The sequence below is a fragment of the Lepidochelys olivacea genome, assembly GCF_965140295.1.
Source record: "Lepidochelys olivacea isolate rLepOli2 genome assembly, chromosome: 14".
Lineage (NCBI taxonomy): Eukaryota > Metazoa > Chordata > Testudines > Cheloniidae > Lepidochelys > Lepidochelys olivacea.
In genome coordinates, this window is record NC_140424.1 from 6,071,138 (window position 1) to 6,088,595 (window position 17,458).

General features: G+C 45.3%; 1 protein-coding gene across 1 annotated transcript in view; it reads right to left on the bottom strand.

Moving 5' to 3' along the window:
* MAP2K6 (mitogen-activated protein kinase kinase 6) overlaps positions 1-17,458 on the bottom strand; it is an 89,977-nt gene that overhangs the window by 45,031 nt on the left and 27,488 nt on the right. Inside the window, exon 2 of the mRNA XM_084648007.1 lies at positions 2,455-2,521. Within this exon, the coding sequence (XP_084504133.1) occupies positions 2,455-2,521 (67 nt within the window). The remainder of the gene's footprint in view (positions 1-2,454; positions 2,522-17,458) is intronic.

Sequence of the window (17,458 nt, forward strand, 5' to 3'; positions counted from 1 at the left end):
AGTTGGTGATCAGTGTGAGTACGTCTACACTGCAAAAAACACCTAGGGGCAGCAAGCGGCAGAAGCTGGGTCGACTGACTCAGGCTCAAGGGGCTTGCATGACAGGGCTAAAAATAGCAATGTAAGGGCTGGAACCTGGGCTCTGAGACCCACCCCCTTTCCCGTTTCAGAGACCGGGATCCAGCCCACATGGAAACTGTCTACACTGTGAATTTTAGCCTCATACAGCAAGTCCCATGAGCCTAAGTCAGCTGACCTGGGCTCTGAGACTTGCTGCGACAAGGGGGGTTTTTGGAGTGTAGATGTACTCTGTGTCCTAAAGCATAAGGATTGATAGCCCATCTAACTGCTTACTACCTGCCTCCAGGCAAAAAGGTTAACATCTTGTCACCCCCTTGACATCTTTATTTAGCGTTCACATCCAACGCTGTACAAAACAGCAGCCCATTAACGCCAAGGCCCCACGCAGGTCAATTAGCAGGGTCCCACTTACCCTAAAATGATCGTTAAGCAAAGCTACATCTCTCCACAGTCCTGCTAAGGGAAACCTGCTCCATCTAGGATTCCACAAGGCAGCGAGAATACAAATAAAGGCAGCTAAAAAGGGAATCCCAGCTCTGATTCCTCCACAGTCTCTGCAGGAACAGCTACCCCATCCAATTTACAGAGAACCTGAAGCAGCCTTCATTTATCTTACAAAGAAAAGGAGTACTTGTGGCACTTTAGAGACTAGCCAATTTATCTGAGCATAAGCTTTCGTGAGCTACAGCTCACTTCATCGGATGCTCACGAAAGCTTATGCTCAAATAAATTGGTTAGTCTCTAAGGTGCCACTAGTATTTCTTTTTGCGAATACAGACTAACACGGCTGCTACTCTGAAACCTGTCATTTATCTTACACTAATCCTTTCCAGGAATAGTTAAGACAAGGTGGGGGATGGTTCTCTTTCTCAGAAAATGCTCCTCCTCCGGGGAAGGGAAGGCATCAGGTATATCTGCCCAGAGACAGATTTCTCAAATTTCTCCTTTCTGGTGCTGTCTAACTTCTTTAATTTATTAAAACCACGGCTCACACACTTTAAAAAGTCAGGCTTCCTGCTTGTACATAAGCTTGGGGAGCCCAAGTAGAATTGCCCTGGCAAATCAAGGCCTTCATACCATCTTTTTACACTGTGGCCTACATGAGGTGCTAATTGGCTGAGAGGCTGCCCCCCCCCGCCCCCCCCCCCCCCCGGGCATACCAGGGCTGCTCCTTTGATCAGGCAATTGAATTAAGCTCTGAATAAAAAGCCAGTTGGATTGTTTGCTTTTTTTTTTTTTTTAAACTAATTTGTTTCTGGAATCTCATCAATGTCATAAAATTATTCCCATATGAGGGCACACAGTACAGGGCAGTGCATAGTCGCAGTATCTGATGTCTACTGATTTGACTGGGGATTTGTCTACGCTAGAAAAGGTTTGCCACTATAGCTATACCAGTCTAGATGTACACTAGCAAACATTTTCTAGTACAGACGCAGCTCATACCAGTAAAAGAGTACTTTTGCTGGGCTATCTTTTACCAGTTCCCCAAACAAAATAAACCATCCCACACATATATCTCTAAGCAACATTACTATACCAGCAAATGTATTGAATATAAACCATCCAGGAGACAGCTCCAGGGATATTATAGTAGCAACAGTTCCAAGCAAGTAGACAATACAGGTTCTCTTAAGAGAAACTTAAATCTAAATTACTCTCCCAACGACCACAAGAGCATCAGCCACAATTTTCATATTTCTGAGGGAGACGTGACATCCCTTCAGCTGTTGGCTACTTTATAGCCCAGGGCTTTCTCCCCCATGTACCTATTCCTTTCCCTCCCCCATGTAGTTTCCCAAACATCTGTGTCTCTGACTTGTCTAAAATCAGTCCCCCAGGGGCTCACCCTTCAGAGGATTAGCAGAATGAGCACGAGGAAGGGGCTGATGGATGGGATCAGATCACGTTGTGTGTTTCCGTTTATGCCTATCAGCTGAGCAGACCTGCCAATGCAAATAGATACCCAAGCCATACAGGATGGTGGGTGCTGCTGCTTTAATAATCAACGTTAACCTTCAAGGAGGCTGATAAAGCCAAGGAACCCTTAGCTGCAGGGCTTGCCCTGTGCAGCAAACGGCACCCTAATAATACCGGGCTCTCTCTTCTGAGTGTGTTGATTTGGGGGGTTATTTTAAAAGCTTGTTCTTAACTATTTTGGGGAAGTTCTCTGGCTCATGTTATGCAGCACGTCACAATGGTCCCTTCTGAATCTATTAACTCATTCACGCAAAAGAAGTGACACCATCAGCTAAAATAAGACCCCCTTTTGTTCTTTTGACTGAGACACGCGACAAAGCAGTACATGAAAGAGAAAATTAACTGTGTGTGTGTGGGGGGGTGTTTATAAACCCTAAGTTTTTTGAGACTTACGTAGAGCTTGTCTGTGGCTGTTCAAATGCTTCTTTAGGAATTTTCAGCCCAGGGTTTCTCTTCTTGCCTGTGAAACAAGAAAGAGGCAGAAGGAAAGAGAGATGATTTCCATGTGGGGGGGTGAAGGAGGTGGTGGGGTGTTAACCTCTGTGGTTATAATTGTAAAACACAGTTTGTCTACCATGGCTGACCTTATTTAACAGAAACACCAGCTCAGTCTGGTGGTGCAGATTCAGGGCACAGAGTTCAAAATATAAAGTTCCTTTGTTCAGCCAGCTGTGACCAGGCCGGCAGTTCTAGCTCCCACGCAAGCACAGAATGCAGGCGACAGCTCAGGCAACCGAAGCCCTCGTGAAAGTGCAGAGGGGAAAGGCATCTCATCTTTTTAAGCCCTATCTACACAGGCTCCCATGTTTCCTGAACTGATTCAATTCAGACTGAAACCAGTTCCAATATACCGGGTGTAAATACCTATTTACCTTGTGCAAGCAAGGATAGAATCTTTTTAAACAGAGTTTGACAACATAGGGCCAAATTCTGATCTTATAGGCCCAGATCCTTGAAATCAATGGGACTTAGGCACCTTAATACCTTTGAGCGTCTGGGCCATTTACACGAGTGTCAACCAGGATTAAGCACTGAAGTCAATGTAGCTATGTAAAATCAGCACAAATGAGAGCAGAATTAGGCTCAAAATATACAACGGTATTTGTTCACATTGGCTAGCTAAACCTTTCTTAAAGTGAGTTAACATGAACAGAATTAAAACCAAGTTCTAAAGCAGTTCACCCTAGAGTAATTCGGTTCCAAACCAGAGGGTGACACAGTCCAGTGGACTAGGGCAATATGAGAACCTTTTCATTGCTAAACATATAGTCACATTTCAGAGCGAGGTTCTGAATCCAGGGACAAAATAACCTGGGAACATAAGTCATGTCACCAAACCCCCAGGATAAACATACAGATGCAGCTTGGGTGTGTTATAAAACACTGGGTCCCAAAAAAGCAGCCACCTAATTTAGACTTTTTTAACCTAACAATTTACATCAATTACTGTATTTCTTCAAACCTCTGTGTCTCTCCCTGTTCACGACACTCTCTTTCAGCCTTTTACTTATACGTGTCTCAGTTTATTTTCCTATGACGCACCCTACCATCATGCTCTGACACGCAGGACTATAAATATCTGTGCATTCCAGGGCTGCAGGGGCCACTGGGTTACGATGCATGCCCACAGAACTGAAAATGACCCTTTTAAAGCAACTAGTCAACTTTTTAACTGTAGATCTTTTTCTTCTCAGCTTGAACACACAAGATGAAGCCTGCTCAGTTTGCCACAGGCCATTCCAGCATGTGGCAGATGGCTGCAATGCAGCCTCATGGAAAAAACATTTACTTGGAAACTATTGCACATATCTTGCTTTATATTATTTATTATTATTATTATTAATTAAAAAACAATACTACAAACTTGCATTTGAAAAGGACATGTTCTCTGTTCCACAGAGCTTCAAGTCTAAATAGAAAAAAGCAAACAGAAGACAAGACCCAGCAGAACAGCTTAAGAGAGAGAGAGATTATTGAGAATAATAATGAATAGTTTTCAAAAATTTCCCAAGAGACATCAGTTGGTCTATAAGGAAGACGGAAAATGGTAAAAACAAAGGCAGACGCTTCTGTAATTAGATTAGCAGAGTTAGGGTTACCATATTTGAACATTCAAAAAAAAAAAAAAGAGGACACTCCATGGGGGCCAGGGGGAGGTGTTTGAACAGAGACTGGTTTCAGAGTAGCAGCCCTGGATATTCGACCGGGAGTGGCTGGGTCATTACACAAACTGAATCTATTTCCCCATGTTAAGTATCCTCACACCTTCTTGTCAAACTGTCTAAATGGGCCATCTTGACTATCACTACAAAAGTTTTTTTTCCTCCTGCTCATAATAGCTCATCTTAATTAATTAGCCTCTGACTCCACCTTTTCATGTTCTCTGTATGTATGTATGTATGTATCTAATCTATCGATCTTCTTCCTACATGTTCTATTCTATGCATCCGATGAAGTGAGCTGTAGCTCACGAAAGCTTATGCTCCAATAAATGTGTTAGTCTCTAAGGTGCCACAAGTCCTCCTGCTCTCTTTCGTGATTGATCAACTCATCTTTGGGGAAAAATAATAATGGCAAAATCCCGGACATTTTTAGATATTTAAAAATTCCTCCCGGACGGCGATTTAAGAACCACAAAGCCGGACATGTCCTGGAAAATATGGACGTACGGTAACCCTAGCGGAGTACCCCTGCTCATTACATCTCTGGTCTTCTTAGTATTATAATAGCAGCTAGCACAGGGGTGGCCAACCTCCGGAGCCACATGAGGCTCCTCAGAGGTTAATATGTGGCTCCTTGTATAGGCTCCAGGGCTGGAGCTACGGGTGCCAACTTTCCAACGTGCCAGGGGGTGCTCACTGCTCAACCCCTGGCTCTGCCACAGGCCCTGCCCCCACTCCACCCCTTCCCGCCCCCTCCCCTGAGCCCGAGGTGCCCTCGCTCCTTCCCCTCCCTTCCCCCACAGCCTCCTGCGTGCCACGAAACCGCTGATCGGGAGGGAGGGGGAGGCGATGATCGGCAGGGCTGCCGGTGGGTGGGAGGCGCTGGGAGCGGGGTGTGGGGGAGCTGATGCGGGGCTGCTGACGTATTACTGTGGCTCTTTGGCAATGTACATTGGTAAATTCTGGCTGCTTCTCACGCTCAGGTTGGCCACCCCTGAGCTAGAGGGTCCAACTAAGATTGGGGCTGTGCTAGGCACTGTACATATTGTTGCCTCGTCAGCTGGAGTGGTTAGCCAAAATTCAGGCTCTTATAGGTTGTTTCCATTAGGCTGACGAATCAGTAAGAGGAGTCAGGTATACTTTTGGTGTAATCTTGTTTATTTACCCCAAAAAAAAATGTATAGAGTCCTGTTTCCTTGAACACAGGAGATACAAACAGCAACCAGCAGTTTCCTTCCTCAGAAATCTCCAAGCCTGCCACTCCAGCGAGCTCAGTGCCCAAAAAGCCCTGTCTCTCTGCTTCCTCTTAGATCATCCTCACAATTCCTCTCACTGGCTCTCTGACACAGCCTGCAACCTCTATCCTAGCCCCTAAGCATGCAACCAGGGAAACCCCATGCATCCTGCATGGCACACCCATTGACTTTGATGGGGTCCATGACTGTCTATGGTCTCCATTTAGACTGGAAGCTCTTTGGGGCAGGGACTGCCTCTTAATATTCCATTGTGAAAGGTGCTAATGGTGGGGGAAGAGGAAGCTTGGCTCCAAAGACAAAGAGTATAAGAATCCTAGTTTTCCATCCCCGTAATACAGATAGGGAACTGAAACGAGGCGATTTGCCCCAGGTGATAGAAGGAGTCTATGGGACACTGAGGAACTGGACCCAGTACTCCACAGTCCCATCTCAGCCTCTTAACCATAAGCAGGGCCCTACCAAATACGCGGCCATGAAAAATGCATCACGGATTGTGAAATCTGGTCTCCCCCACCATGACATCTGGTCTTTTGCGTGCTTTTATCCCATAGGATACAGATTTCATGGGGAGACCAGCGTTTCTCAAATTGGGGGTCCTGACCCAAAAGGGAGTTGCAGGAGGGCCACAAGGTTATTTTAGAGGGGTTGCAGTATTGACACCCTTGCTTCTGCGCTCGGCGGCTGGAAAGTGGCGACTGGTGGCCAGGCGCCCAGCTCTGAAGGCAGCACCCAGCCAGCAGCAGTGCAGAAGAAAGGGTAACAGTACTACAATGCCCCCTACAATAACCTTGTGACCCCCCCTCCCCGCCAACTCCTTTTGGGGTCAGGACCTCTGTAATTACAACACTGTGAAATTTCAGATTTAAATAGCTGAAATCATGAAATTTACTATTTTTTAAATCCTATGACCATAAAATTGACCAAAATGGACCGTGAATTTGGTAGGGCCCTAACCATAAGACCATCTGTCCTCTTCTGGTTTGCTACTTCGTCTTCATCTTGATCGTCTATCCCAGTGTTTCTCAAGCTTTTTGATACCAGGGACTGGCTTGCTGCCTTCCTAAACTGCGTCAGGGAGATCTCAGAGGCTGGCACCAGTTCACAGACTGGTCATCGAGAAACACTCTATCCTAGCCCCTACTGCTGCAAAAACACTCACAAATGGTCTACCTAAAAGTGAAAACAAGCACAGATTCTTACCCATTTTTGTTTTTTGTTTCCTGCATTAATTTACTTGCAGAATCACACATGCTGTACCAATATCTCAGCATAGTATATTTTAGGCAGTTCTGAAGGGATGGAAATTAACCCATTGGAAATCAACCTAATTTGAGCATGAACCATAACAGACTGTACAGAATTTAATCTTATCTTGGTTCACAAGTGGTGTCAAAGGAAGAACAAAGTAGCAAAATACCAAACCCAAATAAATATTAAAAGCCTTTCCGCCTTCTGCTGAAATATATTCTGCATGTTTTGAGTTTATTTTCCTTGTCTTTCTTAAGAGAATACAATATTTTGAAACTCTGCCATTTTTTGAAGCACAATCTGTTCCCTTAACAAAGCTGCCAAGACATGGACCTAGTTTAACGTTAAAGCATCAACAATGATCAAAAGAAAATATGGATCTCACCATGGCACTGGGAGAAGTGGAACTGCAGGATGGAATTAAACCAGCAGGAATTCACCCTCATAGCACCAGCAAATTCCCCGCAGTATTAGTGTGTGAAACAAACAACAACAACAACAACAACTACATCACGCACCACATTTCACCTCATGGGTATTTAATGAAAGTCCCTGGCTGTAATCCAGCAATTTTATGCCTCTCAGCTGAATTAGACAAAGTTTCTTCACTCCTTTTGTTACAACATGCAAAGTGCTTGCTCTCCGGAGCTCTGTGCCCGCAACAGGGCGTCTAGAGTGCAGCATGAACAATCTGCCTTCCAGCCTTCAGATTGAATCGGATGACGTTTCATTCTGACGCACCCAGGAATCATCATTTTTATACGGATACAAAGTGTAATGTTTGATTTATCACAGTAGCTACCACCAAACAAGACGGTACAGCAATGCGGGGGCAGCCTGGATAGCACAGAGATTGCTAACAAGGAGCCTGATCCGATGCCCAGGGAAGCCAATGGAAAGCCACCCACTGATTTTTATTACTAACTGTATTCTTGAAGCATCTAGGGCCCTCAGCCAAGGTTGACTTGAGCACTGTACAGACACACAGCAGGAGACAGTCCCTGTCCATCGAGCTTGTAAGCTAAATATACCAAGGGTGGGAAGGAAAACAGAAGGATGAAGAGATTTGCCCAAAGTCCAACAGCCGATGAGTGGCAGTACTGGGAATATAAACTAGGTTTCCTGAGTCCCAGACTACAAAACCATGTTATTTTCGTTATGTTCAAGAGGTTTTAGATCAGATCCAGGATAAAAGGCCTTTAGGTCACGGGTTTGAATCTACCCCAGGTTATCAGCCACCAATAGTTGTTTCCACCAACTGTGTGGGAGGAATTGGGTGGCTCTCAGCCCAGTTCCTCCTGGACAGGACCCACCTTACATTAGCTGGCATCTTTTTATCAGTCTCAAGAGAGCAGTTACGAAGTGAGTGAGCCAGGGAAACTGACTGATAACCCCCTGAGGTGCTTTCTTCAGAGAGCAAGAAGAGGTACCTTGCCCAGATACACACACATTGTGATAAAAAAAACACATTGTCCTTTTCCCAGCACTAAATGCACTTTAGATGAAAAGAAGCAAAAGACGCAAGCCAACAGAGTTAGTGACTGGTGTCCGTTCTACATGAGTGCAATTCACTAATTCTGTGCTTGTGATCACCTCTCTCTGTTAGCTGATCGCAGCAAGGATGAGACTCCTCCTTATAGACAGCTAAAAGGAACTCGATAAAAAGGATGTATTCTACTGTACTTACAGTTTGAAGGGAGGAGTAGTATGTACAGGAGATAAAGATCTAGGGCTATCTGGCTTTCAGGCAATTTTAAAACATGAAGTTTGACGCAGTCTGGTACACACCAAAAGAAAAAGAATTGTTCTGCAGCATTACTATTTACAGTACAGTAGTAACTAGAATCAGGGACTGGAATGCATTGTGGTTGCACTGTACAAAGATGGAGTGCAAACATGGTCCCTGCCTCAAACAGCTTGCATCCCTGGTTAAGGGCAAGAGTATTGTCAACCCCAAACAGCCAAAAGGCATAAAATTGGCTTAAAAATAATTAGATTTAAAATAAATCAATCAATAAATAAGAAAGGGGGTGTGTCCTTTTCTTTCCCTCCTGGTTTCTGAGCATTCAGGCTTCACTTAGGTCACATTTTTCTCTGCAATCATGAGAGCTAGAATCTTATTTCATTTTTACAAATGACCACTGAGATTCTGACCCGGTCACGTAACCCCAGGAGCTTGGGCTTTAAGAACAGCATTGGTGAGAAGAGGATGAAACAAGGTTGGTTCTGAAGTACCAAGAATGGGACGTGGGTGGCCTGCTTTTCTTAAGGGCTGGGGTGGGGGGACACTGGCACTAGCCAGTTTTGTCGGATTATCGCAGCCAGCTGAGGAAAGGGGTCAGGAGACTGCTATAAAGGGTTGAGAGAGTTCAGTTGGAGGAGAGCTGCAAGTTGGCTGCTGTTGGTCATCCCGGAGTGGCGAGACATGAGAAGACAGCCTTCTGGACCTCTGCAGCTACTTTGGTCAGGATAATAGGGTTGCTTGGGTGTTAACTTTGTGAATGTTTTGTACTGCAGACTGGATTGTGTCCTGAAGGAAGGGCCTGAACAGATTTTTTTCAGGGTTTTGTGTTAGCCCTGCCAAGGCTGGGAAGACAATGGGATAAAGAGAATTGAGGCTTTTACTTAGCAACGCACTTCAGGACATGCTTAGCTTTAAGCATGTGCTTAAATTATCTTCATCCTACAATGCACTTCAGCTGGAGCGTAAATATTTAGACCTGGGTGGAGTCTAGATGCAGAGAAATCACTGCCAGTGGCCAGTAATAGGCCAGTAATTACTGGAGTGGCCAGTAATAAGCCAAGATACTGCAAAGTTGTTTAGCTTTTAGGGCTGTAATCCTCTAGTGCTTTATCTTTTGGCTTTTTTCTTTCTTTTAAATCAGGGGCATTGCGTAAACCACAAACTGAGGAACTGGGGCTGGGAATGAAGTAAGGGCTAAAAACCAAAATTATTAGTATTTTTCCTCTGACTTAAAAAACAAAACAAAAACCCCAAGCAGATTGAATGCTTTCCTTTGAAAGTCTTCAGCACCATTCCTAGGGGGAAGAAAAACACCACCTCATTCATGCAATAGTCTTGCTAATCTGGTTCCAGAGTCCAGCAATTTGCTATAGGCTCACTGGTGAAGATGACTGCTGCTAGTTTAAAAAAAGTTTAAAGTTTAAAAAAAAAATTAATATTCACTGAACTTTAATATTTCACAGAAAAATAAAGGAAACCTACTAGAGAATAATGTAGTTGTGTAGAATGCAAAGACAGAGGAGTCTGTTACCCACAGATACTGGGACAGAAAATAAACAGCTGCTCCCAAAGAGAAATCCTGTACGCCAGCCTCCAGGCATTTCATCGTGGCCAAAAGCTCTTTTTGATCTAATCCAAAGTCAAGGGTTTCTTACTCCAAAATGCTCCTGTTTCCTTCAGAGGATATTAGCCAGTTCTGTCTCTGCCACAATTTATTATTAAAGCCAAATTCAATAGGCACATGGCAATGTTCTGCTATTTAGTGTTAAGGGTCACTGGTAAAACGTCACAGGAAGAGGAAGGTCTGTTTTCACTCCTCCCTATTAGGATTGGAGGGAGTGTTATCTAATAACCAGGAGCAAAGAGAGCTGCTGGTATCTATATGCGGCTCTGCTTCTGATTTTATTCAAGGCACTCAGGGACAAATTATTTTCTCCTTCCCACGATCAATAGTACTTTACTGTGCAAAGTGTTCTGCTGAAATCAAGGCAATGACAAACTTCAGATAGAATAAATACTTGGCACTGGTCCAGGGTCTTCAACCCAAGGCTCTGAAAGCACTTCACCAACATTGCTCATGTAGGCCTCTCAGGAGGCAGGGATGTATTATTGTTCCTCTTGTTTCACAGAAGGCAAACTGAGGTATGGAACGGGGAAGATACTGTCTCAGTGTGAGCTTGGGGGAGTGGCAGAGCTAAGACCAAGACCCAAGGCGACCTTCATTATTAATTGTATTACAATAGAGCGGAGGCTCCCGAACGGTTTACTGTGCCCTCCCTTCTCCATGGGAGTAACATAACAGCCCCCCAAAACTCCCACCCATTGGGGCAGAAAGTAACTCACTGAAGAGAACAGATAACATGCCCAGGGGCAGCAGCAGGCTCCTACAAGCTCTGGAGGATTTAAAATATGCAGGTCTGTGGCTGACCTGGCATCTGGGCCAGTGCAGGGCAGCACCTAGGAGCACGCACAGGAAATCCCCAGTGGTCAGGCTGCTGCTGGAATGGGACTGGGGAGGTGGGGGCCTACCTTCCTCCCCTGGCTGCTGGGGACTCCCTGCATGCTTTCCCTGCTGCTGCCATGCTTTGACCTGGGCACCTGGCCAGCCCAAACCTATACCCCACCTTGGGCCCCTGATAATCTCATCACACCCCACTGTTTGAAAACCAATACAGCAGAGTCAGGAGGCCCCACCTGAGATCTGGGCCCCTTTGCGCTGAGTGCTGTATAAACACCTAGTGAGAAACTGTCCCTGCTTACAGGCTAAATAAACAGGACAGACAGAGAGCAAGAAGGGAAACAGAGGTGCAGAGACTTGCCCATGGTCTCAGAGAAGTCAGTGGCAAAACCAGGAACAGAACCAGGTCTCCTTCCTCCCATCCCTGTGCCCTGCAGGATTGATCCTGCACCAATCAAGTCAATTGGAGTTTTTCCACTGACTTAAAAGGGAGCCGGATCTAGCTGTGGGAAGGAAGGGAGTTGCACAGACACAGATATTAATTTAACGCCAACAGACCCAACTGGGTGTCGGAACAGCTTGGGGCGGAAGCAGGAGGTGGATTGCTAATTATGAGTTAAACAACTGAATGGGGCATATCTTCATGTAATGAAAATCATTCATTCCCTTGGTGGGTATTAGAATCGAGTGTGCTGTATGTGGCCCCTTTCACTGGACCCACTTCAGTAAACAGCGCAGTAAAAGCTTCCCGGGGAGGAGGCAAGTGAGTTTGCTGGGTCAGCTTCCACCACAGATCCACCACCTAAAAAACCAGCATGCTGGCAGCTAATCTAGACACCTGGTGCCTCAGTGCACACCCACAGAGGCTTTTAATAACCAGCTCACATGTCTCCAGTGGCCCCTTCCACCCTGAACACTTTGCAAACAAGCCTGACCCAGCATCACCTATGGGAGCTGAACAGATCACAGTGCAATGGCCTGTTTGATTCTATCCAACAGAGTCAGAGCAACCGTGTCCAACCAAGCCTGCAAACCATGCACTTCCAGAGGCCTATTCCCGCAGTCCTTACACAGGCAAAGCTCCCATTAACAAAAGCAGTTTTATCAAGGCCAAAACCCAGACTCCCACCTCTCCTTAGATCTAGCTGTACATGTGGCCCATGCGAAACGGGTGAACAGGCAGAAATCCTGCTCTCCTGGCGCTTTCCAGATTAGGATACTTGCATATTTTGGTAGCACTGCCCGTTACGCTGGGGCACAGCGGCAAAGAAACATAGCACCCTAGTGGTGCTAACAGAAGCATATGTTGCATTATTAATATCATGGTTGTCCTTTTAGAATGATCCAGGAAGCAATGAGTATCGCTTTTAATTAAGGAAACTTATTACAGATCAGTTTGCAGGTTTACCTCTGATGCAAACAAATGATTGCAGGTTAACACACACAAGGTAACAGACAGCAGTTTATTTATGAACCTACAAGAATTCAGCTGTTATTTAGCAGGTGCTGTACTTGTCTGCTCTGTACATCCACATACGTTTACCTCAAGCAGCTGCACGTCAGCCACTTGTCAACTATCAGGCTGAAAAGCATTTAATTCATCCCATGTCTCTCCCCCAGGAATTCCCCCAACTGAGGACACTCCGGCCAAGTCTAAGAGGAGTGGAAAAGGATGTTACACTGCCTGAATTTAAACATTTACCACCCTTAGACTAAATAGTCATCAAGTAAAGAACCTTTCTGCTTCCCAGCCAAGTCTTTGGACTTAAAGATTTAAACTAAGCAAAGTACATTTTAAATGCACCTCCTCAGACAGGAATGTCACTTCCTGGGCTCCTGATGGCTTGGCTCCTCCATGTGAATTTTCACAAGCTGGCTCCCTTTCAGCTGAAATGCAAGCCACGCCCCCAACCAAAAAGAACAGAGATGGAGGAAAAACTAGTGACTTTTGTCTACGCTGGCACTTTGTCGGCAAAACTTTTGTCGTTCAGGGGTGTTAAAAAAAAAAACAACCCCCCCTCCCCCCCAAACGACGAAAGTTTTACCAACGAAAAGCGCCGGTGTGAACAGCGCTTTGTCAGCAGAAGAGCGCTCCTGCCCACAAAGCCACTGATACTTGTGAGGAAGAGTAGTCGCACAGCCGCGACGCTAAAAGCCTCACTGTGTAGCCATAGCCCCAGTAAGCTATAGGCGAAGCAGGCAGAATGCAAGAACTTTCTAAGCACCATTAAAGCTTCAGCCGAAAGCCAAGGGAAGAGCCAAAGAGAGAGCTATATTTTGTTTTAAGCTTTCGTGAGCTACAGCACACTTCGGAGCTGTAGCTCACGAAAGCTTATGCTCAAATGACTTGGTTAGTCTCTAAGGTGCCACAAGTCCTCCTTTTCTTTTTGTGAAAACAGACTAACACGGCTGCTACTCTGAAACCTATATTTTATTTGTACCACTGAAATATAACTAAGACGCTCTCTCCTTAGCTCCGTCAATAAATATGAGCTGCCAAGTGTTAGTACCTGGCTGTCTCTGTATTAGTGTTGGAATGAAAAACACTCCAGTTGGCTAACGGTGAGCCAAAAAGCTCATTACTGAAACCCAGATTGGGATGAAGACAGGAGGGCTCAATATCAATATCAGAAGCCTTTTGCAACCTTGAAAGTGAACAAGCTGACATGGGCTCTGTCGCCTAAGATCTTAAGTGCATACTAGCAACTCCGCCAGAATGGGTAACTTCCTAGTTTCACCGAGGAGTGGACCATGTTTGACTGATGCAGATGAACTACAGTGCAGCTAGGAAAGGTCTGTCCCTGAAGCCTGGTCTACAGAGTCTCTTACGTTGCTATGACGATGGCTGGGCGGAGGAGCAGGGTTAACTGATGGTTATACCAGAGCTACCCCTAATGTGGATGCAGCTATATTGGTATAAAGCCTGTGCAGGAATAAACTACCAGGAGAAGCATTGTATACCCCTATAACTGCACCCATGGGAGAGAAGCTGTACTCCATCAAGTACACCCATATAGTTAAAGGGACAACTTTGGTGGGTAGACACATCCCCAGGGCCTGCAGGGTATCTTCATGATTGTTTTGTGCAAAAGACATCCCACCTCCTTGGGGGTAACAGCAAGTGACACAGCCCTGCGCTGCCTGGAGGATTTTACAATGAAAAAAGCTGGAGGTGGATCAGAGGGAGGTGCTCGGACAATACAGTGATGAAGCTACACAGAACAGACTGTGGGATTCAAAGGATTTCCTGCTGCTGCTTTTTATTAACGTCTCTACTCACTGTCTGCAATAACACCTTGGAAGCTGCAAACTGAAACTGGTTTCCTTAACAACTCCCTCATAGTTGCAGGGCTGTTCAAAGAGGAGTAGGGAACATTGCACGTAGTGTTATTGCAGGGCTACTTGCAAATGCTGGGCTTCCTCGTACTAGTTTCCTTTGTTATCACAGGGTTGCTGGCCTGCGCACGTTGGCTTATCAGGGGGCAGCTGGTATGTGCTTGCCTGCACAAGCTGGTGGCTATTGTAGGGTTGCTCTTGAGTGCTGGACTGCATGCACTGGCTTAGAATTGTAGCTTTGCTCTTGAGTGCTGGGTTACATACACCATCTTATCATCTCTTATTTTCCTTACAGGAAACAGCATTAAAACACTTTAATGGCGGGAAGCAGGGGAGGGGAGAGTGCTTTAAGAATGTCATAGACTTTGCCAATATATAAGAAATCAAAGGGGCGGTGACATGCCAGGCCTTGGTGCTCAGACATGTCTAGGGAACAGCTGCATTTGCTCCATTTCTAGTCCTCATCTGGTGTTGGTTCATGTCGCTCAGCTGACCGCAATGGAGCTCCACAGACTTTAACAGAGATGCTTTACACCATCTCAGGATCTGTCCCTTACACATCCCTGTGCCCCTCTAACACTGGGCTGTGAAATCCTGGCCATGCTGACGTCCATGGAAAAACTCATACTGAATTCAATGAGGCCAGGGTCTCACTCTCAAATACTTAGTGAGAAGAAAGTGGCATCAGATCCAAAATTCAGAAGATTTTATTTTCCACTTGGCTTTAAGTCCAGACAAAGTAGACAGAGGGCTCTCGATATGGGAACCTTCACACCAGGGAAAACAGCCAAGCAGTGGTACATCATGTGGATGAACTAAGGACATGTCCACGCTACAAATTAAGTCGGCCTAATTTACGTCGGCATACATCCGCTGCAGTAATTACTTCACTTGTGCATGTCTACACTTTGCTTCTTCTGTCAGCAGTGCACATCCTTGCTAGGAGCGCTTGTGTCAATTGTACTGTCAGTGTGGGGCACTGTGGGCCAACTCCTGAAAGCCAATAACTGTTGAGATAAGCAATGCAGTGTCTACACGGATACTGAGTTGACCTGCCTACACTGACCTTGACTCAACTCCACTTCCACAAGCAGCGTAGAGTCAGCATAGAGAGGCAGTTACGCCGGCAGGAGTGAAATTTAAGTGTAGATGCTTACACAGTTAGTTGATGCAAGGCCGCTTACATTGACCTAACTTTAGTATAGCCCAGGCCTAAGTTTCATTCTGCTGTTACTCGAATTCAGCAAGCACCTCACCTCGGTAGTCAAGGTAAGGCAGAGTCAATTGGTCTGAGGAGCGATTCTTTCAGGGACTGTCAGGGTTCCCTCCCCACTCTGAACTCTGGAGTACAGATGTGGGGACCTGCATGAATGACCCCCTAACCTTATTTCTACCAACTTAGGTTAAATATTCCACAAGGCACAAATCCCTTTTGTCCTTGGACGGTATGCTGCCACCACCTAGTGATTTAAACAAACATTTAGGGAGGGCCACTTGGAGCCCTATCTCCCCCAAAATGTCCCCCCAAAGCTCCCTTTCCTGGGGACGCTTGAGAATAATATCCTAACCAATTGGTTACAAAGTGAGCACAGATCAACCCCCCCCTGTGTCTTAGGACACTGAAAATCAATCAGGTTCTTAAAAGAAGAATTTTATTTAAAGAAAAGGTAAAAGAATCACCTCTGTAAAATCAGAATGGAAGATAACTTTACAGGGTAACAAAAGATTCACAAACACAGAAGAACTCCCTCTAGGCTTAGTTCAAAGTTACAAAAAACAGGAGTAAACCTCCCTCTAGCAAAGGGAAAATTCACAAGCTAAAACAAAAGATAATCTAACACGCCTTGCCTGGCTTTACTTACTATTTCTGTAATATTAGAGAGTGGTTCAGGATTGGTTGGAGGAGATGGATTTCGGCCTGGCCTCTCTCAGTCCCAGGAGAGAGAACACCCTACAAAAAGCACAAACAAAGCCTCCCCCTATCCAGATTTGAAAGTATCTTCTTTCCCCATTGGTCCTTTTGGTTAGCTGCCAACCAGATTATTTGAGCTTCTTAACCCCTTACAGGTCAGAAGGAATTCTAGGCTACCCTTAGATGTATGGTTATGGCAGAGACTGTGGGTGAATAGTTCCCAAACTGTTTGGTGACACGGTTAGTAACTACACTGTAATGCCAAAGATTGAGCAAACTTGTTGCTGCTTACTCCAGAGGTGAAAGAACCCTGTCGATCTAGCAGTATTGCAAGCCGCCTCTCAGGGGTTTTATTGTCACATTGTTCCACCCCTTCCTATGACTCAATCCTGCAACCTGTAATAAACGCTGCACAGGAGAGCCCCCAAACTAAAATAGCAGGGGTGTTGCAAAAGAAGGATTGAGGTGCACTGGATGAACTGTGGGGAAGCTCATGTGGCCTCTGCTCTGATCAAGCCAGTTCCACGTGGACTGCATTGCTCAGAGGTCCTGACTGCGGAGCCTCCTGGCAAGTTACTTGGCCCAGAATCAAACATACAAAGATGAAATAAAATGATCAAATCCCCTTAACTTGAAGTTATGTCAAATGAAGTAATTCAATACAAAATATAAGCCAATTCTAATAAAACAACCAGCAACCTAGTAAATAAAGACAGGATGTAATAAAACAAGCAGGAAGGCCAGCTCTGTGGGCTACATAGTGGGGATACTCTTATATAGAAAGGTCTATGCAGAAGGCCAAGCTGCTCAGACTGCCAGGCTGTGTAGGCCCCAAAATATCAAGCTACTTCATCCTCCATGGCATAAATATTGTCTCACAGCTCCAGAAATCACTTACGTAAATTAAACTGCATTTTGTCATCTAGGTCTGTAACAAGTTACATTAACTAATTACCTATCTTCTTACTGGGCGCCTGGTTCCTAATTATTTCCTGCTCCTTCCAATTTAACATGAGCAGGGTGAGCCTTGAAATCTTGTTCTCATTGCAGTCATCAGGTCACTGATACTTACAGGAGTATAAAAAGCTGCAGGAAAGCACAGGCAATCTGAGCCGGATGACCTTTGCCAGTGTATACAAACTTCATGTGCATGTGTTACACATTTACATTACTCCCATCTCCCAACATCATTGGGCCTACTCTCCTTTAGCACCATGTAAATCCAGAGTCATGCCATTTACTTTGATGGAGTGACTCTGAATTTACACTAATGTAAATGGG